Here is a 23,917-nt window from a genome sequence, read left to right as displayed (position 1 = left end):
ACTATGTTATTGCGTGTGTGTGTGTATATATATATATAAAAGTGTGTATGTGGATGTTTGTGTTTATATATTATATATACACGTGCATACTGCTCCTTGATGGCTTAAGCCGCAGATGGGTGTGAGATAGAGAAGGGTACATTGCTTCTTTTTTTTTCTATTAAAACATTTACATGCCTAATAAAATAGGTCATTTTAGAGTAAGCTTTTTAAAAGATACAAGCACACTCTAATTTGTCACTTCTCCATTGATGTTTGCTTTCTCTTCCCATTTCTCTCTGAATCTTGGGTTGGAAGCCCTGCCCTGAATTTGTCCTCAGGCTTCGTTCTCCTCGGCTCTGGCTAGGCCCCACCTGTCTATCCGTTAGTGATTACTAACCGATTGGCCTATCCCCTACCATGGATTGCCAGGCTGGTTGCAGGAACAGCGATTTTGTATTTTCTGTTACTTTCATTGCTCATAGTACACCTGCTTCCTTTCTTGAACCTCACAGTGCTAAACACCCCCTCCCTCCATAGCTGTCTGCTGTGCCCTCCTCAGACCCCTCACTTGCACCGCTCCATAGTGGAGATCCTGGTGAGGTATACCTCCGCTTGTGTTCCTTGTGTGTAGATTTCTCTTAGTCCACTTACTAGTAGTGTGAGCCTGTGGTCTCGGATAGCTAGTTGAGTTTTCTTTAGGAACAGTTCTTCAAACACATCTTCTCCACAGAGGTGAGTAGTGCTTTAGGCTGGTCTCATCCCACTTCCATTTAGTCCTGATGGCTTGGCCTGGAGTGCTGCTGTGGGGTCTTGGCCATGGTTGTTTCCTCTGGCCGGCAGTCTGGTGTGGGAAGGGCAGGGGGAGGTGTGCTCTGGCAGCTGGGCGGCAGGGGGCACCTCCTCTGGCCCTCCTTCCACTGTGCTGGATAGGTGGAGACAGGGATGGTTGCCGGCCACTTGGCAAGGCTTTGAAGCCTGCTTGAAAGCTGAGAGCTGTTGTAGACCGAGGCCCTGTTGGGTGCGGGTGGGGAGGGGGTGTTTCTGCCCTGTGCTTGTGGGAGTCACTCAGCAGCCTCCACCACAGGCTGCAGACCCCACAGCCTCTGCAGGGCCCAGACCTGTTGAGAACCAGCTGTGTGTTGGGGGCCCTCAGCGCTGTCTTCACCCTCTCCCTCTCTTCCTCAGTGAGATTTTCCCCTACCTTGTGGTGGTTATTGGGTTAGAGAACGTATTGGTGCTCACCAAGTCGGTGGTCTCGACCCCAGTGGACCTCGAGGTGAAGCTGCGCATCGCCCAAGGTAATACAGTGGGGAGTCGTGGGGATAAGGTAGGGGGAGGGGCCTGTTCTACGCTTGAGGAAGCAGGGAGCCCCAGCATAATATGGCCTCCATTGCTCTGGCCTCCTGCATAATATGGAGTGGGCAACCAGGCTCTGGCAGCTTGTTAGCACATGTCCTGAGGAACCATGGAGTCACTGGGCTATACTTTGTCCTGTTTCATGTGTCAATAAGAAAGCAAACCGGACTCTGCTGTGAGGCTCATGTGTGCCCCTTCATCCAGACTGGCACCTGGTGTTTTCTCTTCCTGCCTTACTCCACCACACTAGGCCCAGGCCCCTGGGGCTGGCCACTTCAGAGATACTGCCTCCAACCCTGCCAGAAAAGCCCCTGTGGCCTCAGTGGCAGGAGCTGGGGATCTGGGATTCTGGAGAATGCGAGAAAAAAGAGCCTGGGCCTGGAGGTCTGAACTCTTGCGCCTTCTCCTCCTAACCCCATTATCTGTGGGAATGGGGCTGGAGATGAGCTGTTATTCATTCGGCAGAGCTTTCTGAGCTTCTGTGAGAGGCCAGGCCCTGCGCTAGATGTGGAGTTCTGAGGAGATGAAGGAAAGTGGCCTCTACCCACTAGGTGCTCAGAGCCTTACGCTTGCAACCGTGTAATAGCATGAGGCCCAGGGGCTTGCCATGGGGAGGGGCTTGAGGAAGAACACAGCTAACTCTTCTGTCCCTGGAGCCCTTCTGCCACGTGGCAGGCAGACACACTCACGCTGTGCCTATGCAGACCAGACAAGGACAGTGTGTGGAGGCTGGATGTGCCAGAGTGGGTAGCACTTGGCTTTCCTCTTGGGTTTGCTTATCTCAGCATCTGCTTCTCCCTGCCCCTGATGGATATAGCTCTTCCCTGTACCCTCCAAGACCCCCCTTACCTGCAGCAGCTGTACAGTGATGGCAGCACCTTGGAGCCCAGGCATTGGCAGTCCTGAGGGTTGGGTACTTTTGTGGAATGGTTGCCTCAGAAGGCTGGGTGCCCTCCCCATGCCTCCACCCTCTGAGGACCACGAGGTTGTGTGCAGACGTATAGTGGACAGAGGTCATGTATTGGCCCCATGGCCCTGTTGTTCTCTGCAGGCCTAAGCAGCGAGAGCTGGTCCATCATGAAGAACATGGCCACAGAGCTGGGCATTATCCTCATTGGCTACTTCACCCTAGTGCCCGCTATCCAGGTAAGGCCCCAAGGCCTGCCACTTGGGTGAGCGTGGAACCAACTGCTGGGTTCCCCAGCTGTGCAGCCATGCATAGGGTGCACCCGTCTCAACACAGGCATCCTCGTCTATGAGATGGGGCCTCTTTGCTGCCAAGATGGTTGTTACTGTGCACAAGGTGCTCCCAGCATGCCTGGTTGAGGAGAAGTACTTAGTAAGCCCTGGCTGGGATATGGCATTGAGCTCCCAGCCAAGCAGGCTCTGCCTCTGGCTTTGTCCTCTTATGCTCTCTCATTCAGCTAAGTGGCAGGAGGGGGCTTGGTGGGCACAGTGGAGGCTGGCGGTTGGCCTGCACTGCCAGTGCAGTTCCAGTCAGATCTGGTTCCCTATTTCTTAGGCAGAAACACTGTGGGGCCCCTTAACTGGTCCTGTCTTTCCTGGCCCTAGCCCTGAGCCACAGCTGCAGCTTCCAGACACATGGCTTCCCCGTAGGAGGGCCACCAGCCATTGCCAAGAGTTGCCCCTGCTCTTTGCAAAGTGCCCTCACTCAGCTGTGAGCAGAGGTGGAGGTGGACCTACTGTGTCGGAAGCCCAGACTGTTGCCGACCATTCTGGGAGGAATTGCACAAAGAGAAGATGCTTCATCTCCCCCCTCCTCTTCTCCCAGGGCTGGTAGGCCTGCTGAGGTGTGGGGATGAGCAGGGAGCATAAGGGCTCCAAGCTTTTCCCCCAGATGGCCCAGAGAGCAATTGCAGGACATAGTGCAGTCTTGGGCCATTAGAGCCATCATGACTACTGTGCCATCATGTGCTAGATCCTTCATCTTACCCCAGATTTGAGTAGAAGCTGTGGTGATGTGCCAGAGGTCTCAAACAAGGGCAGGGGAGGAAAACTTAAATCTTAGAAAATTCCACCTATCAACAGAGCTTGGGGAGCAGAGACTACATTTTATCAATTTTAGGGCAGAATTAATTCCCTCCTGGCCTCTCTCCCTCCCTTCATTGGTCCACTGTAGTCACTGGCCAGAAACCTTTCCGAGTGCCCTCAAATCGGGTCAGGCCTGGGCTCTGGGTATGTGTTGGTCCATGGCAGATGAGCAGGGCCACGGGCTCAGTGGGGGAGGGCTTTTTGGGTAGCAGGCTGATGGGGCTCAGAGCTTTCCAAGTTGGGTCAGGCCCTCCTCTCTAGGGGGATCAGAAGGTTCAGGGAGAGCACCCACCCTTCAGCCTTCTCTGGATAAGGGTGTGAGGGGTCTCTGCTGCCCCCTGGTGGGAAGGGAGGGAGCCGCTGGCACTGTCCCTCCTGTCCTTGGTCACTCCCAGATTCAGAACTACCAGCATCTCTCTTCTTTATCTCTGCTCTGCCCTGCCTGCCACTGCCCTGCAGATTCTGAGGTGCCCGCAGGCAGGGAACTGCTTCTCTAGGGTGCTGGGCCATGAGGTCATGGTGTCCCTTCATCTGCTCTAATTCCAGGAGTTCTGTCTCTTTGCTGTTGTGGGCCTGGTGTCTGACTTCTTCCTTCAGATGCTGTTTTTCACCACTGTCCTGTCCATTGACATTCGCCGGATGGAGGTAGGAGAGGGCTGAGCCCTGCCCCACCCACCTTCTCCTCAGCCCTGGCTGTGCTCAGGGGATCTCGGGTGAGAGAGGTACAGACCTTGGGCAGGGGCAGTGGCCCCATGTGGGCAGCCTCTGGACAGCACGCTCAGGCCCTGACCACTGCACCCCCAACAGCTAGCAGACCTGAACAAACGGCTGCCCCCTGAGGCCTGCCTGCCCCCAGCTAAGCCAGTGGGGCGGCCAGCACGCTTCGAAAGGCAACTGGCTGTGCGGCCATCCACACCCTACACCATCACGCTGCAACCATCTTCCTTCCGGAACCTGCGGCTGCCCAAGAGGCTGCGTGTCATCTACTTCCTGGCCCGCACCCGCCTGGCTCAGCGCCTCATCATGGTACCTGCCTTCCCTGCCCTGCCCTCCTCCAAGGGCCAGCACTCAATTCCCTGTTGAATTTTGTACTTTGCCTTGGAGGTGGGGGATGCTCCTCAGGCCCTTGTGGCCTCTTGAAGCCCAGCTTTGGGAAGCTGCCCACCATACCCTCCTGCCCAGGCCCCATGGTTTCTGAGGTGATAAGCCTATTTCTGGGAGAAGCAGCCCTGAGGTTGTCAGGTTGAGGAGTCATCATCTCCCCAGAATGACCTGGGACAGGAACCTGCTAAATGGGGTGCTCTGAGATGGAACCATCACGATTCCCTGAGTCGGGGTTCACTGGCTGCTACATAGTGTGCAGACATCAGAAAATGCTGGGTAAAGTAATTTACCTGCTGGGATGGCTGCTGGCCGACAGCACCTCTCCCAACGAATGGAAGTGGGAGGGCAGCAAGACTGAGGCCGTCTGAGGACCAGGACCCGTGGCTGTCTCTGGAGCAGGTCAGGCAGCCGCTCCCTCTGGCCATGGGAATGGTGGCAGCTTTCTGGCCCTCGCTGAGATGGGCACTGGGGGTAGAAAAGTTCTGTATCAAACTCAAGGGTGCTCCTCTGTATTTCCAGGCCAGGAAACCCAAACCGTGACCATAGAAGGGGAACTAGGTCCCTCCAATGGCAATTGGCCCCAGGTGATAGTGGGAGGACTGGGGAAACAGAAGGGAAGGACAGATACGGGCCTGTGTTCTCTCCCCACCCCAGGCCTGAGGTCCCCATGCTGCCTCCTTCTAGCATGAAGTCCAAGTCTGCTGGGGGTTGGAGCTGCCTATTCCTCCCAGAGGCCCCACTGAGCACCTAATGTCCCCCTGCAGGCTGGCACTGTTGTCTGGATCGGCATCCTGGTGTACACAGACCCAGCAGGGCTACGCACCTACCTTGCTGCCCAGGTGACAGAACAGAGCCCACTGGGCGAGGGCGCCCTGACTCCCATGCCTGTGCCTAGTGGTGTGCTGCCTGCCAGCCACCCGGACCCTGCCTTTTCCATCTTCCCACCTGATGCCCCTAAGTTACCTGAGAACCAGACATTGCCAGGGGAGCTACCCGAGCCTGGTGGTCCGATAGAGGGTGTCTATGACAGTCCAGTCCCAGAGGTAACCTGGGGGCCTGAGGACGAGGAACTTTGGAGGAAATTGTCCTTCCGCCACTGGCCGACGCTCTTCAGCTATTACAACATCACACTGGCAAAGAGGTGAGTTGGGCTGTGCCAGTAGTCACCTCCTCACTGGGTGGTAGGAGACCCACTGCTTTGAATTCTCTGTTTCCTTTCAAATAATAAAATACCCATAAGGTTGTGAGGTAGGAACCAGTGCTCCAGGCAGCCACAACCCAAGACGGTGGCCCTGGGCCCTGCTCTGGGGAGTCACAGGTTGCTGCCTGTTGGTGAGAATGAGATCCACCCACTTGCTACTGCTCGCTGTGTGCCAGGATGGGTGATGGAGACAGCCCGCACTGCAAGGATGGCTGCTTGAGTGCTGGTGTCTGTGACAGAGCAAGGTTGGAGTACCAGAGCTGGGCTGGGGAGAGGCCTACCTCTGTCCCCACTACCCATACTGAGAAGACTGTACTGAGAGGGTGGTGGTTGCTGAGTCGGGCAGGTCGAGCTGAGTCCTGCGTGGAGAATAGGGAGGGGTCTGGGGCAGCAGCAGGAGGGACCCTTCTGAGGGCATCCCCTCTGAGGCTCCCCACCTGCCCGGTCCCAGGTACATCAGCCTGCTGCCTGTCATCCCGGTCACGCTCCACCTGAACCCGAAGGAGGCCCTGGAGGGGCGGCACCCTCAGGACAGCCGCAGTGCCTGGCCCCCGCTGCAGCCCGGGCCAGGTGGGCTCTGGGAGGCCGGCCCCAAGGGGCCAGGTGTGGTGCAGGCCCATGGAGATGTCACTCTGTACAAGTAAGGCCCGTGGGGGCGGGGGTGGTGGTGGGAGAGACAGGACGCGCCTTACCACTGTCCCACCTGGCACAGGGTGGCAGCGCTTGGCCTGGCCGCGGGCATTCTCCTCGTGCTGCTGCTGCTCTGCCTCTACCGCGTGCTCTGCCCGCGCAACTACGGGCAGCCCGGCAGTGGGCCGGGCCGGCGGCGGCGCGGGGACCTGCCCTGTGACGACTATGGCTATGCACCGCCTGAGACAGAGATTGTGCCCCTGGTGCTGCGTGGGCACCTCATGGTGAGTGTGACCCAGGGCCTGGGGGGCGCCTGGGGCCTTGCCAATGCCAGTGCCCATGCCCATGTGCATGTCACGCTTCCGCAGGACATCGAATGTCTGGCCAGTGATGGCATGCTGCTGGTGAGCTGTTGCCTGGCGGGCCACGTCTGCGTGTGGGATGCACAGACTGGGGACTGCCTCACACGCATCCCACGCCCAGGGTAGGGGCCCCCCCTTCCACGCCCCTCCCCTGTCCCAACCCCGACTCTGTCCCCCCCTACCTCTCACCATTCCCTGTCATCCCCTGCCATCCCCCACTGTCCTCACTCTGCCCTCTTGGCTCCCCCAGCAGGCAGCGCCGGGACAGTGGTGTTGGCAGTGTGTTCGAGGCTCAGGAGAGCTGGGAACGGCTGTCAGATGGCGGGAAGGGTGGCCCAGAGGAGCTTGGGGACAGCCCTCCGCTGCGGCACCGCCCCCGGGGCCCCCCACCACCTTCCCTCTTCGGGGACCAGCCGGACCTCACCTGCTTGATTGATACCAACTTCTCAGCGCAGCTGCAGCTCTCAGAACCCGCTCAGCCAGAGCCCCGGCACCGGGCGGGCTGCGGCCGCACTCGGGACTCCCTGGGCTACGACTTCAGCCGCTTGGTGCAGCGAGTGTACCAGGAGGAGGGGTTGGCGCCCGTCCACTCACCAGCCCTGCGCCCCTCCTCACCTGGGCCTACACTGCCCCAGGCCCCTGAGGATGAGGGGGGCTCTCTTCCAGAGAAGGGCTCCCTTTCCCTCACCTGGGCCCCCAGCGCAGACGGCTCCATCTGGAGCCTGGAGCTGCAGGGCAACCTCATCGTGGTGGGGCGGAGCAGTGGCCGGCTGGAGGTGGGCAGAGGGGCTGGAGGTGGGCAGAGGGGTCCCCCACACTGGGGGCTTATGGGCCTTCCTGGCCCGCAGGTGCTCACAGCTTCTGGGCTTGCAGGTATGGGATGCCATCGAGGGCCTGCTACACTGCAGCAGCGAGGAGGTCTCCTCGGGCATCACGGCCCTCGTCTTCCTGGACAAAAGGTGTGAGTGCTGGGTTGCCTGGCTCAACCCCAGACATCCCCAGCCCTTCCTGGCCAGGCCATACTCTCTGAGTTTGAGTCCTGGCTCCCCTTCACTGGTGTGTGACTCAACTTCCCTTCTCGGTGCCCAGCCCCACACCTGTGAACAGTGGGTAGTCCACCTCAACAGGAGGGGTGACAACCAAAAGAGTTAACTGGTAGGAAGCACTTAGAATAGGGCTTGGCAAATGGTGAGCTCCCAGGGCCCTTAACCACTGTGACAGTGGGGAGTGGCTCACCCTTCTGAAGCCAAAGTATCTCTAATAAGCCTGTCAATACTGACCTTTCTGGGTTTCTTGGCTGCATTTTCAGTTATAGAAAAATGCATTTTCAGAAGAACCTTCTTGTTAAAACTTTTCTTTCTCTTTGATGCTGGACACTGTTATCACCTCCCTCCGTAGCACGCCTCTTGGCTGTAGGTATTCCCAGGGCTCCATCTCCATCTGGCTGGGAGGGTCTCAGCCACCTGGGCTTTGGCTTCCACCTCTGGGCTCATAAACCCAGGTCTCACCCATGACCAGGTGCCTCCTGCTGAGTGCTTCACCTGCCTATCTCATATGGGCTCTTCCTTCCAGGGTCCCTGACCATATGTGGCACCACCATCTAAGCTAGAGCTTGAGCTTTTTTTTCTTGGGCTAGGGGGTACCCCTTGTCCTTAGCTCTTTCAATTTCTTTCTTTCTCTTTTTTTTTTTAAGCAAAATCGGCACTGCACTAACATCTGTTGCCAATCTTCCTCTTTTTCGTGTTTCTCCCCAAAGCCCCAGTACATAATTGTATATCATAGTTGTAGAGTTGTAGCTCCTCTACGTGGGACGCCACTTCAGCATGGCTTGATGAGCGGTGAATAGGTCCACACTCAGGATCCAAACTGGCAAATCCCAGGCCCACCAAAGCTGAACACGCAAACTTAACTGCTATGCCACCGGGCTGGCCCCTCTCTCGATTTCTGTTGGCTGCTGCTGTCATTCCTGCCACCACCAGGCTTCTTGCACAGGCCTTGTTCAGCATCCTACCCTCCAGCCTCGCCAAGTTCATTAGGATCCCCAAGCTTGGAAATTCTCCCTTGCTTCTTGTTTTTTTTTTTTCAGTTTTAGGGAAAGCCCATGGTCTCAGTCCAACGGGCAGAGTTCCTAGTGACCATGGTCTCTCCTCCTTGCCCTCCCCTTTTCCGTACACCAAGCCTTCCCCAGCTCTGCCGTGGGCCCTTCCAGTTCCTGGGCGGAGGTTGTAGACATGCATTGCCTTTTGCTTGAGTGAGATTTTGAGCCCCACTCACTTCGAGGCTTTGGGGCCACTGGGCAAATGTCCTCATCTCTGCCTGTCAGCCTGTGCCTAGGAATTCCTAGGCAGTGAAGAAAACTCTTGTTTCTTTATGGAAAAAGGAAGTGGAGTGGGTGGTCCTTGGGTCGAAGCTGCTTTTATGTGCTGGAGACAGCAGTACCTCCTGCAGCTGCAGAACACAGCCCCACCTCAGGTCTTATTTCCCCTGCTCAGAAGCCTTTCCTTTAGCTCCAGGCTATGAAGAGGAACCCTCCCCATGCTTTTTCTTTTTTTTTTTTTTTTTTTCCTTTTAGTTTGCAGTCTTAGGTGATGTTCCCCAGGTACCACTTTACATTTATTAGCTCATTTACTCGTGACCACCCTGTGAGGTGCGTACCGTTGTCCCCGTTTCACAGATGAAGAAACTGAGGCACAGAGAGGTTAATAATTAGAGTTGCAACCTGGGCCATCCAGCTTCAGCATCTGTTCCCCAGCACCTGTCCTTCTCTCTTGGCCATGGTCCCTCCTGTCTCTGTTGTTCCCACATGCTCAGTGGAGCTGAGCCTGTCAAGTAGCCGTGGTGCTTGGCCTCAAGGCTGGGGGCTCTGAGGGAGAGCCCCCTGGCAGCTGCTCTTCTCTTCCAGGATTGTGGCTGCCCGGCTCAATGGTTCTCTTGATTTCTTCTCCTTGGAGACGCACACTGCCCTCAGCCCGCTGCAGTTCCGAGGTCAGAGGGCCTGGGCTGGGCAGGTGCCTGCACCTGGTGGGTGGAGTTCAGGGGCTGCCTGTAAGGTGTCTTCTCCGAGATCTCTCACTTGGCCTCTTGTCCCCAAGGGACCCCAGGGCGGGGCAGTTCCCCTGCATCCCCCGTGTACAGCAGCAGTGACACGGTGGCCTGTCGCCTGACCCACACAGTACCCTGTGCACACCAGAAACCCATCACAGCCCTGAAGGCCGCTGCCGGGCGCCTTGTGACTGGGAGCCAAGACCACACACTGAGAGTGAGTGTTGGCTCCATCTCTTAGGTGCCAGGGTGGCCTAGCACAAGGGACGAGGAGCATTTGGGGTCAGTCAGGGAGAGCCTGGAGGTGTCCTGGATGAATTGTGCAAGGGAATTCTTGGCCAAAGTATAATTTGGAAAACACCGGAGAGACCAGAACCTGATGCCCGTCCCTGCCCCCAGGTGTTCCGTCTGGAGGACTCATGCTGCCTCTTCACCCTGCAGGGCCACTCAGGGGCCATCACAGCTGTGTACATTGACCAGGTGAGGGGCCTGTGGGGGGCTGTGGGGGGTGCAGGAGTACCAAGCCAGGCCATGGCCCTTGTTTCTGATTCCTGGGAGCTGGCCACCAAGGGCCTTTTGGAAAGTAGAGTGAGGGCCCACACCCACCAGGGCCCTAGGACACCTTTATGTATCAAGGTATTCCACCTCAGTGACCCGGCTCCCTGGGCCTGTTCCCCTAGACCATGGTGCTGGCCAGTGGAGGACAAGATGGGGCCATCTGCCTCTGGGATGTGCTGACTGGCAGCCGGGTCAGCCACATGTTCGCTCACCGTGGGGATGTCACCTCCCTCACCTGTACCACCTCCTGCGTCATCAGCAGTGGCCTGGATGACCTCATCAGCATCTGGGACCGCAGCACAGGCATCAAGCTCTACTCCATTCAGCAGGTAGGCAGGTTGGGAGCCACAGTATTCTTCGTGTCTTAGAGAAGGACTCAAGACACTGAGCCTGTCATGTCCTTGCCTCTAGGACCTGGGCTGTGGTGCAAGCTTGGGTGTCATCTCAGACAACCTGCTGGTGACCGGCGGCCAGGGCTGTGTCTCCTTTTGGGACCTAAACTACGGGGACCTGTTACAGACAGTCTACCTGGGGAAGAACAGTGAGGCCCAGCCTGCCCGCCAGATCCTGGTGCTGGACAATGCTGCCATCGTCTGCAACTTTGGCAGCGAGCTCAGCCTGGTGTATGTGCCCTCTGTGCTGGAAAAGCTGGACTGAGGGTGGGCAGCAGCTGCGCCCCTCTCAGCCAGCCACACAGGGCCAATGCACTGGACCTAGACTGGGGGGAGGAGACAAGTCTTCTGCAAGCTGCCTCATGACTGTAATATTATTAAACTACTTTTTTTTTTAAATCACATCTGCCAGAGGCCTTGTGCTCTACTTGCCTCTTCCCCTAGAGGAGAGTCTGCGTCACTAAGATACTCCCTCCCTGTGCTTAAACTTTAGCACTTGGTTAGATTTCTCTCACCTCAGAGCCGCTCCAGGCAGGAGCTATACAAGAAGCGGATAGGGACAGTTACAGGGTGGGGGAGGCACAGCAAGCGAGCACTAGAGGCTTTCTTACTTAACCATTTCAGAGGTGTGGAAACCAATGGTGGCTCAAGGTCATCCTTCTACCCATCCACATCCAAGCCCACTAAACATACCACATTTCAGATGGTGCTACTGGGGCTCAGGCTCCCTCCCTGAGGCAACAATGGACAGACACTGGCCACAGAATAGGTTGGTTTATTATTACTTCAATAGCAAAGAGCTGAAAAATGTTAGGTCCCACAAAGGAGCAGAACCTGACCCAAGGCCCGTGATGCATCTCCACCCCACAGGGGTGCGGGCTGGGCCAGGCAGGGCTGAAGGCAGCAGGAATGGGAGTAAGAGACCAGGCCTGCCCCGAGAGGCCCTGCTGAGCATGGGCAGACAGGCATGGGAGGTGATGTAGTGTAAGGACCAGGCAGGCAAAGCCTGTTCAGGTCTTGTTGAGTGTCCAGAGTGGATCCAGAAGGCTGAGAGGGTCATCAGTGGGCCGGGCAGCCCGCAGACCCTGCCCATTATGGGCCCGCAGAAAGTTCTGCTTGCTCATCCGCTGCTTTCCCCGCAAGGAGCTGTCCAGGGAGAAGGCCTCAGGAGTTAGGGAGGCCAGCAACTCCAGGGAAGAGGAGGGGGGCCCCAGGCTGGGGACCTCAGGTACTGGCTGCTCTTCCTCAGGCTGGGGGGTCTCAGGCAGGGGTGACGAGAGAGTGGGTGGGGAGGAAGATGAGAGCTGGGTAGACTCTGGGAGGCTGGCTGGCGGCAGGCCAGGGGGCTCTACGGGGCCTGGCAGGCTCGGGGCTGGGGAATCCAAGCCCCCAGGAGGCCGGATGCTGAGCTTGGCGATAGTAGCCTGGATGGAGCTGATGGGCACGTCTCCACCAAGGACCAGGTCCTGGGAGTCCTGAGGAAGGTGATTCTGAGAAGACAGAACTGGGTGAAAACGGGGGTCCACGAGGCTGGCCCAATAGCCCCTAGGGACTCCTTCCTCACCTTCTGGCTGACGCTTGTGCCAGCCGAGGGTTTGCACGGAGGGGGCATGCCGTGGCGCTGCAGGACCTGCTCCACGTGTCTCACCACTGCCTCGTGGCAGAACCTGAGGTGCAGCTGCAGAGGTGCATTTGGCTTGGTCAGCTGGGCAGGGCCCTGTGACCCTAGGGCAGAAGGCCCATCCCAGCACCCGCCTGCCCAGACCCTCACTTTTTCCTGTAGCATGTGTTTCCTCTGCTGCCGCATACACCGCACCAGCTGAGGCAGGTCAGGAATCCCGTTTCCAGCCTCCACCTCCTGCACAGCTGCGTAAAGCAGTGCAAAGGCTCCCGTGCGGCCCACCCCGGAGCTGCAGCAGGAAGGGAGTGTAAGGCCAGCCCAAAAGCCCATAGAGGAGCAACCTCAGGCAGCTGCCCACCCCCTACCTGCACCCTACCTGCAGTGCACGATGATGGGTGTGTGCAGGGGTCGCTGGTGCAGGTAATGTGCATGTACCTCCTGAATGAAGCGCAGCAGGTTGCTGGGGCTGTCGGGTAGGCCTCTGCAGGGGCAGGGCAGGGCCTTTGAGCCAGACCTGATCTGAGGCCCTCACCACCCCTACCTGCACCAAGGAGCAGACAGCCCCCAGGACCCCAACCACCAGCCGGGGCGGCATACGCACAACTCAGGCCAAGTGGAGAAGTGGAGGTGCACGAGGGAACGCTTGAGGCTCTGGTCACGGAACTGCAGGCTCAGCACCCGCTCCACGTGGGTCTCAGTGGTGCGGACACTGCTTAGGGCCAGGCTCAGGGCACCGTGCACCATGGGCTGGCCCCTCTCAGTGGGGAAGTAGCGTGCCACCTTTTGCTGAGGGGCAAATAGATGGGGCAGTTAGGGCTGGTTCTCCAGGGTCCCTCCTGGGCGCCCACCCAACCTCTCCCTCTCACCTTCTCCATCTCAACCTCAGACACCAACATGACAATGACCGACACTTTCTGTTCATGCACCATGAGCCAGAAGTCAGCAGCTGTGCCAGGCAGTGGGGCCTGGGTGGCCACCAAGGGTGGGCAGTATGGTGAAAGCCCCTCCACACGGCTGGCGTTGATATAGTCATCCTTGCCCGAGCGCAGCACCACACGGTTACTATCATAGGGCATGACGTCCTGGTGCCGGTTCTTCAGTGAGTAGCAGCGGGCGATGGCGATGGAACGGCCACGGGCATCGTGTTCCTGTGCATCTTGCAGCTCTCGCCAGACAGCGTCCAGAGCCCCTGCATCGCCCAACTGGCCCCGAAACGCCTCCAGCTCCTGCTGCAACTGCTGCAGCCTCTCAGGGTGCTCATAGGGGTCCCGCTCAATCAGCCGCAGGGCCTGTGGCCGCCGGCCCTCAGCCGCATCCACCTTAGTAGGCTGCAGCAAGGGCTGTCCACCCCCAGGAGGCTGAGTGCCTCCATGCTGACTCTCAGGGCTGGAGGAGAGCAGATCTGCAGCCACAGTGCTGCGGCGCAGGCACGAGGGTGGCTCTGCTGCTGGGGGCCGAGGAGGTACTGGGCCAGGCCCTGGTGATGGGGCAGGTGAAGGCACGAGGTGGGGACTGGGGGTAGGCTGGCTGGCAGGCGGGGGGCCTTGAATAGAGAGAGGGGCTGCCTGGGGGCCTAGGGGCCTGGAGGCAGGGGCAGGACCATATGCCAGGGTGGGATGGGGAGGCTGAGGGGGCACAGGGCCGGAGAAAGGCAGAGCCCCTGAATGGGGGGGCAGCGGGTCCTGAGAGGGACTGGGGTAGAGCTGGGTGTGCAGGGGTGGTGGTCGCTGCCCCAGAACACCAGGCTGGGGGGCAAAGGGATAGGGGGGTTGAGGGGCTACCAGTCCTGGAGCCTGGGGTGGGAGGAGGTGTGGATGCTGGAGCGGAAGGGGCTGCTGGGGGGGCAGGGTCCCAAATGCTGCTTGTGCGGGCTGAGGCTGGGACCCAACCCTTGGGGCTGGAAAACCTGTAGGGATCCCAGGAGAAAAGTGGTGCTGGGCTGGGAGGGGTTGCTTGGCCCCTATAGGGTAGGTGTAGGGCATGGGCAGTGGCTGTTGTGGGGGCACTGGGAAGCAGGGCTGGGGAGGAGCAGGGCTGGGGTTTGGCCGTGGTGCTGCGTGGCTGGAGATGGGGGCCTGGATACTATCTACTGTGGTGGTGGCTGGCCGAACCCCCATGGTCAACTCAGGGCCGGAGAACTGGGGAGGTGGGGCTGAGGGCAGACCTGTGACTGCTGGGGGTGGCCCTACCCCGCCATAGGGACTGCTCACCACACCATGCTGGGGGGAGGATCGGGGCACAAGGCCCAGCTCCGGTGTGTAGGCAGGGGCTGGATAGAGAGCAGGTCCAGGTACCACAGCAATTGCAGGATGCCCTGGTGCCTGGGGGACCCTGGGCTGCAACATCTGGGTGGGGCCCGAGTAGGTACCAGGGGGTAAGGGGCCTGAGAGATAGTGGGGTCCTGGTCCTGCAGAGCCAGGGAAGGGGCTGGGAGCAAAGTGGAGTGGGACAGCAGTTCCTAGGAAGGTGTCGGGTGGCCGTGGGCCAGCCACCATGTCAGGGGGCAGACTGCGCAGCTCCTCGGGCAGGTCTCCTATCTCCACTGCCTCACCCTCCTCTCTGCGGGGCAGCAGCGGCTTTGGGGCCGTGGGCCGTGGTGGCGGCTTCTTCTTCAGCTCCCTGTGGGACAACGTAAGTAAGAAGTGGAGCCAAACTCCCATTGGCACAGCCTGGGTCTGGGCTGCAGCCGTGCCTGGGCCCCAGGCCACTCTCACCTGTCCAGGAGCTGCTGGCGGGCAGCCTCGCGGGCCTGGCAGATAGACTGCGCTCGTTCCAAGAGAGCGGTCACCTTGCTCTCCAGGTCCGCATAGAAGTCCTTGCCCTCCTGGGACTTCTTCATCAGGTCCTCATAGGCTTCATAAGAGGCCACTAGGGTCTGTAGTGTGGAGTTCCACCTGGTGGACAGAAGGGCCGGCAGGAGGTGAGCAGCTGGAGCCTAGCTCCAGGAGGGACTCTGGGCAAGAGCAGAGGGCCAGACACTGACTTTTGGTCCAGTTCACTGAGCACCCGCCGCACTGCCGCATACTGCACATTGGCGTCTGTCAGTGCCTGAAGGACGTTGTCCTGGGCAGCCAGGTTCTGTTCCAGGTACACCTTCAGCTGGTCATACTTCTTCAGCTGCTCCTCAAACAGCTTCTGAGGGAGTGTGTTGGGGGGTGGAGGACAGATACTCAGGGCCTCACCATCTCACGGTGGAGCCCCATGTCAGAGCCCCTCCACCCTGCTCACCCAACCTGACCTTAATCTCTGAGTGGTCTGTAGTAACCAGCGAGGCAGTGATGTCATCCTTCTGGATAAGCTCACGCAGCTGCTGCTCCAGGGACACGCGTTGGTCTCGCATCTCCTGCACCTTTGCCAGGATGCGCTTCAGATTCTGCAGCACAGTCTTGTCCTCTGGGAGCAGTAGTGGTCAGTGAGGCCAGAGAAACTCCTAGCTCCACATCTCTCCCCATGGGTTTGGGAGGGGTGGGGCTCACCTGGGGTGAGGGTTGGCGTGGGCAGAGCAGCACGGACCTGGTCCAGCGGCCCGCTGAGCAGGCGTAGGTTGCCAACGTGCAGATTCATGGCGCGGTGCAGCTCACTGTTGGTGAAGGAGGCCTTCTCATGGACCTCCATGTACTTGGCCCATTCTCGCCTCACCTCTGCCAGCTCAGCCTTGGAGACTGCCAGGCTGGCTCCCGCCTGGCCCACTGCCTCCTGCAACTTCTGGTCTAGCAGCTCATCCTCCTCCAGCAGGTCCCTGATGTCCTTCAGGGAGGCCTCCACATCCGTGAATACACCTGACAGCACTGGGGGTATGTGTGGGAAAGGGGGAAACAGCTCCTGAGGCAAGTAGGCCAGGCACCCACTGTGGCCCATCCCCCAGGAGACAGGACTGCCCACTTAGTGAAGGGCTTGTGTATGGCCCAATGCTCCCTCAACAATGTAGATGTAGGGCACATAGAGTATAGCAATCCATGGAGGTGTGGGGGGTGGGTGCTTGCGTCAGGTGCTTGGAGAGGTGCAACTTCCATCCTCGGCAAACAGGAGACATGGAGAAGGCCATAGCAGATGACTTCCATATTCCCGTACTCCACTTGCTTGCTCTCCCCCTCGCTCACCTTGCATGGACTGGACTAGGTTCCTGACAGTGTCGGGCCGGACACTGAGAGCCGCACACTTCTCCATGAGCTGGGGCGGGATGTGGTTGTATGCATCAAGATTGTCCACTGTCTCAGGATCCAGCTGCATTGAATCCATGAACTGGCTGTGGGGGACAACAGGACCAGGAGCTGTGTGCTGACATGTAAAAGGAGCTGACTAAGGCCAGTCCCAGACCACTGAAGTCCCCCACCACTGAAGCTAGGTCTGAGGTCCTAGCAGAGAGCAAATCAACATTCCAACTTCCAGCACCAGTCTGGTCTGGCCTGGCTTCAGAGAACATGCTGAGGGCACTGCTGAAAACAATGGGACAGAAGGGACACTCTTCTCCCAAGACACATGACTCATGTTACACACATAGCCCACGAGACCCTGGGCAGGGAGGGCAGAGCAAGGAAATCTTGTGGTGCGACCAGACATTTCACTACTCCTCTCTCTGTTGCAGGCAGCACTGGGGACCCCACAGAGGTCTGGCTTGTACTCCCCACGCCTCCCACTCCCAGCCCTGCACTCACTCCAGGACCTCATTCTTGTCCTCAATCTTGGCCATCATCTCCCGAAGCAGCTTGGCCTTCTCCTCACTGCAGAAGTGACAGAGCAGTTGTTGGAAGCCTATGTCCCTTGAGACATCCCAACTCCACCTGTGCTAAGAATAGGGCCAGCCCCTCCCACCCACCTGTACAGCGAGGAGGCTTCATGGGCAGCCATGGGTACCAGTTTGGCGAAGATGTCAGGGCCTGTAACAGCTGGGTCTGTGGGGTTCACTGGTAAGGGCTTCACCAAGGGGGCACCTGGGAGGGGAAGGAAGAATTGTGGAGACCAAGCCCACAAACCTTGAGTCTGCCTCTGTTCTGTCTTGTCTTCTCCTCCTACCCCAATCCTTGGCCTCCCCTCAGCTTCAGACCTTTCACAGGCTGAAGGGTGTCCAGTGCTGGGACAGGCTCGTGGTAGATGAAGTCGTTGTCCTTCTTGGCAGAATTGTACCTGGGAGTCAGGAGAAGCGGGAGTGGGGAGTCTTGGGCGATCAGTGGGGATCCAGGACCTAGCCCCCGATGTGGACCACTGCTCTCTGGCACTGGTGGCTTCCTCCCAATGATGCAGGCAGAGGGCCAAGACCCTTCCTAATAAGAAGGAACCAGGGCCATCCCTAGCCCCCCAGACTCACTTTCCTCCAATGACATCCATAGTGAAGCGAAGTGCATCTTGCACAGTATCAGGCTGGCCCTGTGGGGTAGGGATGGAGGGTGCTCAGCACCAACCAAGGCCAGTGCCAGGAGACTCCTCAGCCCCCCTAGGCTTGCTCCCTGTACTCTCAGAGCCCTGAGGGGCAGCCAGGCTCTTCTTCAGCTTTACCTTGGCCAACTTGATGGCTTCATTGAGCTTGTCCAGGGCACTCTGGAAGTATGCAACCTGTGGGGGGCAGCGGGCAGAGCCTGGTCCGTCCTTCCCTGCCTGGACTGTACTCCTTCTGCCACCCACCGAACCCTGCCTGGCTATCAGATGACCCACTAGAAGACAAGAAGCTGAGGAGGCAGTCAGGTGCTGGGCACCAAGGTTAGCATCACACCCTGCTCTACCTTAAACCTTACACTTCCAACTACCCATCCACTGAGGGGAGCCTGCTACACGTCCTCAGTCCCCTAGGGATGAGGGCTGCACAGGTGGGACAACACATAAGAAACACAAGGCCTGCAGCAGGGGGGTGGCCAGGGATGTGGGGGTGAGACAGAGGGAAGACTGCCTTATCTATTCTGTAAGGGAGGGGACTCCGTCAGGATCTCACTAACAGGGCTAGAACCAGTTCTGAGTCCCCTCTTTGTCAGAGCTTACTCACCCGCTCCCCAAACTTCTGCTGCTCCTCAGCCTGCTTCCCCATGTGCAGCTGGAAAAGAAGAAGAGACCTCACTACTTATTTTCTGAGCTGTGGTAACTCAGCCCAGCCCAGACCCAGTGGCCACAGTGCCCTCACGTGCGCCACAGCCGCAAAGTAGTAGATCTTCATCTGTACAAGCTTCTTCCAGTCCTTCTGGATCCGGCCCAGCAGTGAGGCAGTGTCTGGGTTCTCCAAGGCCCGGCATGCCTCCTTGTAGTAATCCACCACCTGAGCCAGGAAGGGGCCGTCAGTGGGGGGTCAGAAGTAAACCAGAAGCCTGCCTTCAGTCCCCTGAGGACCACCATCCACCCCTGTCCCTACCTGTGCGCTGATGCGGGCCACCAGAAAGCTCTTCCTGTTGTCTAACATCGACTTCTCCAGAAGGCACTCTTGAGCCTGGCCCTGGGACAACAAATGCAGGTGCACTCCCTTGTTGACCTGGGGGCCTTGCCCTTCCCAGCGGGCAGACCCAGGGATCCCCACTTCACTGTCCTATTTCTTCCAGCCTCCGCCACTCCAAGAAGCACAGCCCCAGCTTCCTGGGGCTCAAAAGATTAAGGCCAAGGCCCTCTATTTGTCCCTCACTGCCATCTGCACAGGGCCTGGTCTAGGATCCAGCCCTAACTGTCCCCTCCCCTGGATTCAACTCAGCCCCAAGAAGGGCACCTCCTCACCAGCATAAGGTTGACATTGAGATTGAGGATCTGGCGGCTCATGTCAACGCTGTAGGCGTGAGGGAAGTGCTCACGCAGGTAGGCGAAGGCGCCTGCCGCACACTGGAAATGAGTACAGGAGACCTTCATGCCCTGGGAGGGAAGAGGGGGAGCGTGGCCAGAGGCAGAGCCAGATAGCTGCCTGTGTCCACTCTCACAGGGCAGGACTCAAACTCTGGAGGCTGAGAACACTCAGCACCCCTCCCTGGTTATGTCCTGTGTCCCACCCACTGCCCCTCCCCTCCTCCTCACCTCCTCAGACACCCGCTTGTCCATGGCCCCCAGCATGGAGTGCAGTGCCCCTGGCGAGGCAGAGACATGGTGTCAGGGCTAGCCTGTGGTTACTCCCCAGGCTGCCCACACCTGTGTCGAGGGTAAGGCAGAGGGGGTAGTGTTGTCACTCGTGACCAGGAAAAAAGGGGTCTGAGAACGAGGCAGTTGGTCCAAGGACACCAAAGCTGGAGCAAACGGGGAAACTGAGAAGACCAGCAAAGCCCCTCAGTCTCCTGCTCTGCACCAAGCAGGGGTGGGAGTGCAGGAAGGAGAGACTCCTGTCCATAGCCCCCAGCCTACAGGTCCGGTCTTGAAGACCTCTGGGGCTCCCCAGGCTTCTCCCTTGAGCCAAGCTGAGGCTGAGTCATCAGGGTTGATAGCAGAGCTGGTTGAGTCCAGCCTTGTTCTCCTTCTGCCTGAAGCAGCCCAAAGCCACAAGGGGGCTTGGGGGCTGCCCAGTCAAAGAAGAGAGGCCATCTCTACTGGCTAGAGCACACAGCGACAACGCCATGTGGCAGCCAACCCAGTAGAGCCTCTCCCAGCAGGGTTGCTCCAAATGGCCCAGAAAAGAGGCTAGCAGAGCTAGGGGAATGCAGTGGAGGGGCCAGAATTCAGGTGTCTTCCTTCCCTCAGCCCACTGCCTTTGTGGCCTTCTGCTGAGCTGAGATCCTGGGTTGGCAGGGCTGGGAGGTAGGGCCATGGGCAAGGGGCCAGGCAGCTCACCAAGGTTGTAGAGAATGCAGGCCTGCTCGTACTTGATGTCCTCATGGGCCACAGACTTGCCTGAGAAGATCTCAGTCCTGTAGAAATGCCACCCTAGTCATCCTGAGGGAAGGAGCTGGCCAGGCCCCTGAGGCCAGGTGAGGGAACTAGCCATCCCAATGTGGGGTGAGAGGGAGGGAGGCCTGGGGAGACCACACCAAGCCGCTCCCCATCCTGCGCAGCAAGGAAAGGAAAGGGGAGGGGAGGGAAGGGGCATCCCCGCCACCCAGACACCCCTGGGCTGTCCCAGGTACCCTCCAGGCTCCCCCCAGCCCTGCCTGCCAGCTCTCACCAGGTGATAGGAACGGCAGCCTCCTGGCCCGAGCTCATGGGGACCCGGCTTTGCAGGTAGTGGAGCTGGCCTAGATACTTGCGGAGGACGCTGCAGCCCTCAAAGTCCCGAGGGACACGGATAGCATTCTGGGAGGCAGATGGGAGAAGCAGGCCTGCCATCACTTGGGGTAGAGGACAGGCAGGCCTGTTTGCCCACACAAATGCCCAGGAAATATGCACCAGAGCTGGGAGACTCCAAGGGATCCAAAGAAAGCCCACAGCTCACCTGCAGTCATTCAACAACTATCCCACCAGCCAGCACTGGCAGACTAAATCACTCCCACCTTTCTGGAAGGCAGTTTACAACATGCATTAAAAATTTTAATATACCTAATGTCTGATTCACAGTTCTATATCTAAAAATACACAGTAAGATATCCAGAAAAGCAAATGCTTGGATGAGCATGCAAGGGTATTTATCACAGCATTATTAACAGGGTCAAATACTGGATGCCACCAAAATTTCCATTTAAGAGGATTGTTTAAATAAATTATGTCGGGCCGGCCCCGTGGCCTAGCGGTTAAGTGCGCGCGCTCTGCTGCTGGCGGCCTGGGTTCGGATCCCGGGCGCGCACGGATGCGCCGCTTCTCCGGCCATGCTGAGGCCGCGTCCCACATACAGCAACTAGAAGGATGTGCAGCTGTGACATACAACTATCTACTGGGGCTTTGGGGGGAAAAATAAAAATAAATAAAATCTTAAAAAATAAATAAATAAATAAATAAATAAATAAATTATGTCAAGGCTACCCACAAAAGAGAATACTCTGCAGCCACAAAAACTGAAGACAAGGATCTTTATTTATTGAGATGTTAAGATGTCCATGACATGTCTATTGTTGCGCAAAAAAAAAGTATGTAACAGATGAGCCGTATGATTTCACTTATGTAAAACTATATAGATATTGATATCCAACTAAGTATATAGACAAAAAGACAACTAGAGAAGTTATACACCAAAATGTTAAGTGATTATCCCTGGATAAGAGGGTTTAAGTAATTTCTCTTATTCTATACACACATATAAAGACATATATCTAATTCTTTATATTGTTAATGTAGTCTTTATATTGAATATTTCAATTTTTATAATAAACAATAAAGCTATTCCCATTTTGGGAATAAACAAAAGAAAGCAAATGAACTCTCTGCTCAAACAAACAGAAGAGCAGACAATATACCCTCCAAGAAGCAGGTGCACAAAGGAGATCGGCTAGAAGAGCTGTGATACTCTCGCCCCACCTGCTGGAGAGGACCAGAGTCCCTCACCAGGATTCCAGCAGCCGAGGGGCCCAGCAGAGAGCTGGCAGGCACCAGCTGGAGGAAATCCTCCAGGACACTACATTCCAGAGCTGGGCTCTGAGCCTGTTGCCTAGGATGCTCTTAGAAGGGACAGCAGAGCAGGAAAAGCCCGGCACTAGTCCCACTGAACACCACTTCCCCACAGTGTCGTGGGAGACCATCTCCCCTCTGGGCCTCAGTCTCCTCTTTGAACAGGAACGATAAGCTCCCTTATGGTAAGGCCTTTAGAATGCCCAGTGCAAGGATAAGGCATGTCACAGCCACACTGCTGAGGTGCCACCTCAAGGGGCCTGTCCCACAGGCCAGGGCTTCTTGAATCTAGTCATTCTTAGCAGCCTCCCTCCCCATCATAATCTCTGCCACAATCAAATACCACTTGTATTTAACATTTTTCTTTAAGTCAACCCACTTTTTAAAGTGGAGCCACATCGTAAGCAGCTACATCTCTGAAATAACAGGTTTGATGTGCTAACTACACATTTTTTTAATACTCACTAAAGCATATACAAAAAGATTAAAATAAAAAATATTTGTCTTCGTACTTTGTGAAATTAATAAAAGAAACTTCAACTAAATTGGAGTCAGGAAGGCCTGTAGGGGGCCTCTCATGCCCTATCATACATGGTCAATTACCTCAAACAGGAAGAGATATTGGCTTGCATCTCCGACAAGAAGGTGTTTTCTACTTTACTACCCAGCAGGAGAAGGAAGAGTTCTCTCCCAGCCTGGCAAGAGGCCAGCCAATGAGAGACTGCAGCAATCTAGCCAATGAGAAGCCTCTATACTCTAGACTCCCAGTTTCCTCCAAAGGACTTGTTTACTACAGCCCCTCCCAACTCCCCTTTTTTCTCTATAAAAGCAAGCTCCCAGGGCTGGCCCATGGCGTAGTGGTTAGATTCGCAGGCTCTGCTTCAGCGGTCCAGGGTTCACAGATTCAGATCCCGGGAGTGGACCTATGCACTGCTTATCAAACCATGCTGTGGCGGCGTCCCACATATAAAGTAGAGGAAGATGGGCACGGATGTTAGCCCAGGGCCAATCTTCCTCAGCAAAAAGAGGAGGATTGGCAACAGATGTTAGCCCAGGGCTAATCTTCCTTACCAAAAAAAAAGGCAAGCTCCCCTCCTTTGTTCTCCAGATTTGCCTATGGTCTGCCACAGCCTTTATATCCCGAATTGCAATTCTTTTTGATTGTTCCCAAATAAACTCTTTTTGCGGGTAAAACAACTGGCCAATTTAGTTTTTAAGTTGATAACTTCCTAAAACCATCTTTGGGAAACAATGGAAGCAAACCTCCCTCCAGGTCATACAGATCCACCTGCACCCTTTAATCCAACCAAGAACGCAGTCCCCTCTTGTCCCACCCCGGGCTGTCACACTCTCTGATGAACTGCATGTGGGAGGAGCAAGCAGAACAGGAGAGTCAGAAAGAAAGCTCTGACACCATACCATACCCACTCCCCCACCCCTTCAACAACCCCCTCACCACACCTGTCAGTGTTATTCCCTATAATCATAGGGCCAAGAATTTATTCCAGAATTACAACTGGAAAGTCTTCTTAGGGACAACTATCCCAGCCCCAGTTTTACAGATGAGGAAACAGAGGCCCAGATCAGGAAAAGAGGTTGCCGACAGCTTCCCAAATTTATATCCACCTTCCATTTCCATTGCAAATCACTGACTTATGGTAAAAGGTTAACTTGACTTACGCTATTTCTGCTTTGTATGTCTCCATACTTTGATACATTTTCTGCAATTCACTAAAAACTAGACCAATGTTAGTCCTAAAATTGCTGTAATAGTTTAGTTACTATATTTTATTTTCACTTTATATATTGCTGAGTCTGGGAGATTTTTGGTCTATTCATTTTTTTAGAGGGTCCTGTTCTGGAGCTCACGTGAGGGTGGCTCTCTCCAGCCCACTGCTCTGTGCAGGCTGCCTGTCCTACACCTTAAAGGAGCCGCCTCAGAAGAGGCTTTGGAGATGAGTGACAACACTCCTCCTAGGGTTGTTGTGTGCATATGCGCCTGTGTGTATAAAATGGTGGTCCTAGGGGTTAAGATTATCTTGCTGGTTTTCAAACTATTCAAATAAAATCTTTTTTTAAACTTTTAATTTATGAGGAGTATTCTGGAAAGACGTAGGAAGCACCAGAAATCTGTCTCCTCACCTAGACAACAATCGCACTGGCAGAATCTGTCTGATATAACTATTTTGGA

At 56.5% G+C, this 23,917-nt stretch overlaps 2 protein-coding genes across 6 annotated transcripts in view; one reads left to right on the top strand and one right to left on the bottom strand.

Annotated features, from left to right (window-relative positions):
- SCAP (SREBF chaperone) overlaps positions 1-11,083 on the top strand; it is a 61,673-nt gene extending 50,590 nt beyond the window's left edge. For 3 of the 5 annotated variants that reach the window (XM_058557233.1, XM_058557222.1, XM_058557240.1), the window contains exons 9-23: positions 1,168-1,280; positions 2,390-2,484; positions 3,937-4,035; positions 4,198-4,416; positions 5,259-5,635; positions 6,147-6,335; positions 6,408-6,609; positions 6,694-6,809; positions 6,938-7,463; positions 7,561-7,646; positions 9,590-9,672; positions 9,780-9,946; positions 10,129-10,209; positions 10,410-10,616; positions 10,699-11,083. In XM_058557233.1, coding sequence (XP_058413216.1) covers positions 1,168-1,280; positions 2,390-2,484; positions 3,937-4,035; positions 4,198-4,416; positions 5,259-5,635; positions 6,147-6,335; positions 6,408-6,609; positions 6,694-6,809; positions 6,938-7,463; positions 7,561-7,646; positions 9,590-9,672; positions 9,780-9,946; positions 10,129-10,209; positions 10,410-10,616; positions 10,699-10,944 — 2,806 coding nt within the window. In that variant the 3' untranslated portion in view covers positions 10,945-11,083. Of the gene's footprint in view, positions 1-1,167; positions 1,281-2,389; positions 2,485-3,936; positions 4,036-4,197; positions 4,417-5,258; positions 5,636-6,146; positions 6,336-6,407; positions 6,610-6,693; positions 6,810-6,937; positions 7,464-7,560; positions 7,647-9,589; positions 9,673-9,779; positions 9,947-9,970; positions 10,099-10,128; positions 10,210-10,409; positions 10,617-10,698 lie in introns of those variants that run through there. The other 2 variants (XM_058557248.1, XM_058557256.1) reach the window with 2 other exon arrangements.
- Positions 11,084-11,438: 355 nt separating this feature from the next.
- Positions 11,439-23,917, bottom strand: part of PTPN23 (protein tyrosine phosphatase non-receptor type 23) — a 32,510-nt gene continuing 20,031 nt past the window's right edge. The window contains exons 3-25 of the mRNA XM_058557207.1: positions 20,354-20,481; positions 20,023-20,099; positions 19,279-19,328; positions 18,988-19,119; positions 18,635-18,715; positions 18,410-18,541; positions 18,275-18,322; positions 17,794-17,850; positions 17,606-17,664; positions 17,345-17,424; positions 17,117-17,231; positions 16,956-17,021; positions 16,401-16,546; positions 15,777-16,088; positions 15,539-15,693; positions 15,284-15,435; positions 15,015-15,194; positions 13,167-14,919; positions 12,902-13,086; positions 12,677-12,781; positions 12,451-12,589; positions 12,244-12,357; positions 11,439-12,169 (exon numbers count right to left, since the gene is read on the bottom strand). Of these exons, the coding sequence (XP_058413190.1) occupies positions 11,690-12,169; positions 12,244-12,357; positions 12,451-12,589; positions 12,677-12,781; positions 12,902-13,086; positions 13,167-14,919; positions 15,015-15,194; positions 15,284-15,435; positions 15,539-15,693; positions 15,777-16,088; positions 16,401-16,546; positions 16,956-17,021; positions 17,117-17,231; positions 17,345-17,424; positions 17,606-17,664; positions 17,794-17,850; positions 18,275-18,322; positions 18,410-18,541; positions 18,635-18,715; positions 18,988-19,119; positions 19,279-19,328; positions 20,023-20,099; positions 20,354-20,481 (4,746 nt within the window). The 3' untranslated portion in view covers positions 11,439-11,689. The remainder of the gene's footprint in view (positions 12,170-12,243; positions 12,358-12,450; positions 12,590-12,676; positions 12,782-12,901; positions 13,087-13,166; positions 14,920-15,014; positions 15,195-15,283; positions 15,436-15,538; positions 15,694-15,776; positions 16,089-16,400; positions 16,547-16,955; positions 17,022-17,116; positions 17,232-17,344; positions 17,425-17,605; positions 17,665-17,793; positions 17,851-18,274; positions 18,323-18,409; positions 18,542-18,634; positions 18,716-18,987; positions 19,120-19,278; positions 19,329-20,022; positions 20,100-20,353; positions 20,482-23,917) is intronic.

This window comes from Diceros bicornis, chromosome 2, assembly GCF_020826845.1.
Source record: "Diceros bicornis minor isolate mBicDic1 chromosome 2, mDicBic1.mat.cur, whole genome shotgun sequence".
NCBI classification, from domain to species: domain Eukaryota; kingdom Metazoa; phylum Chordata; class Mammalia; order Perissodactyla; family Rhinocerotidae; genus Diceros; species Diceros bicornis.
The sequence above is the reverse complement of the archived record's forward strand: the minus strand, read 5'-3'. Positions and strand labels throughout refer to the sequence as shown.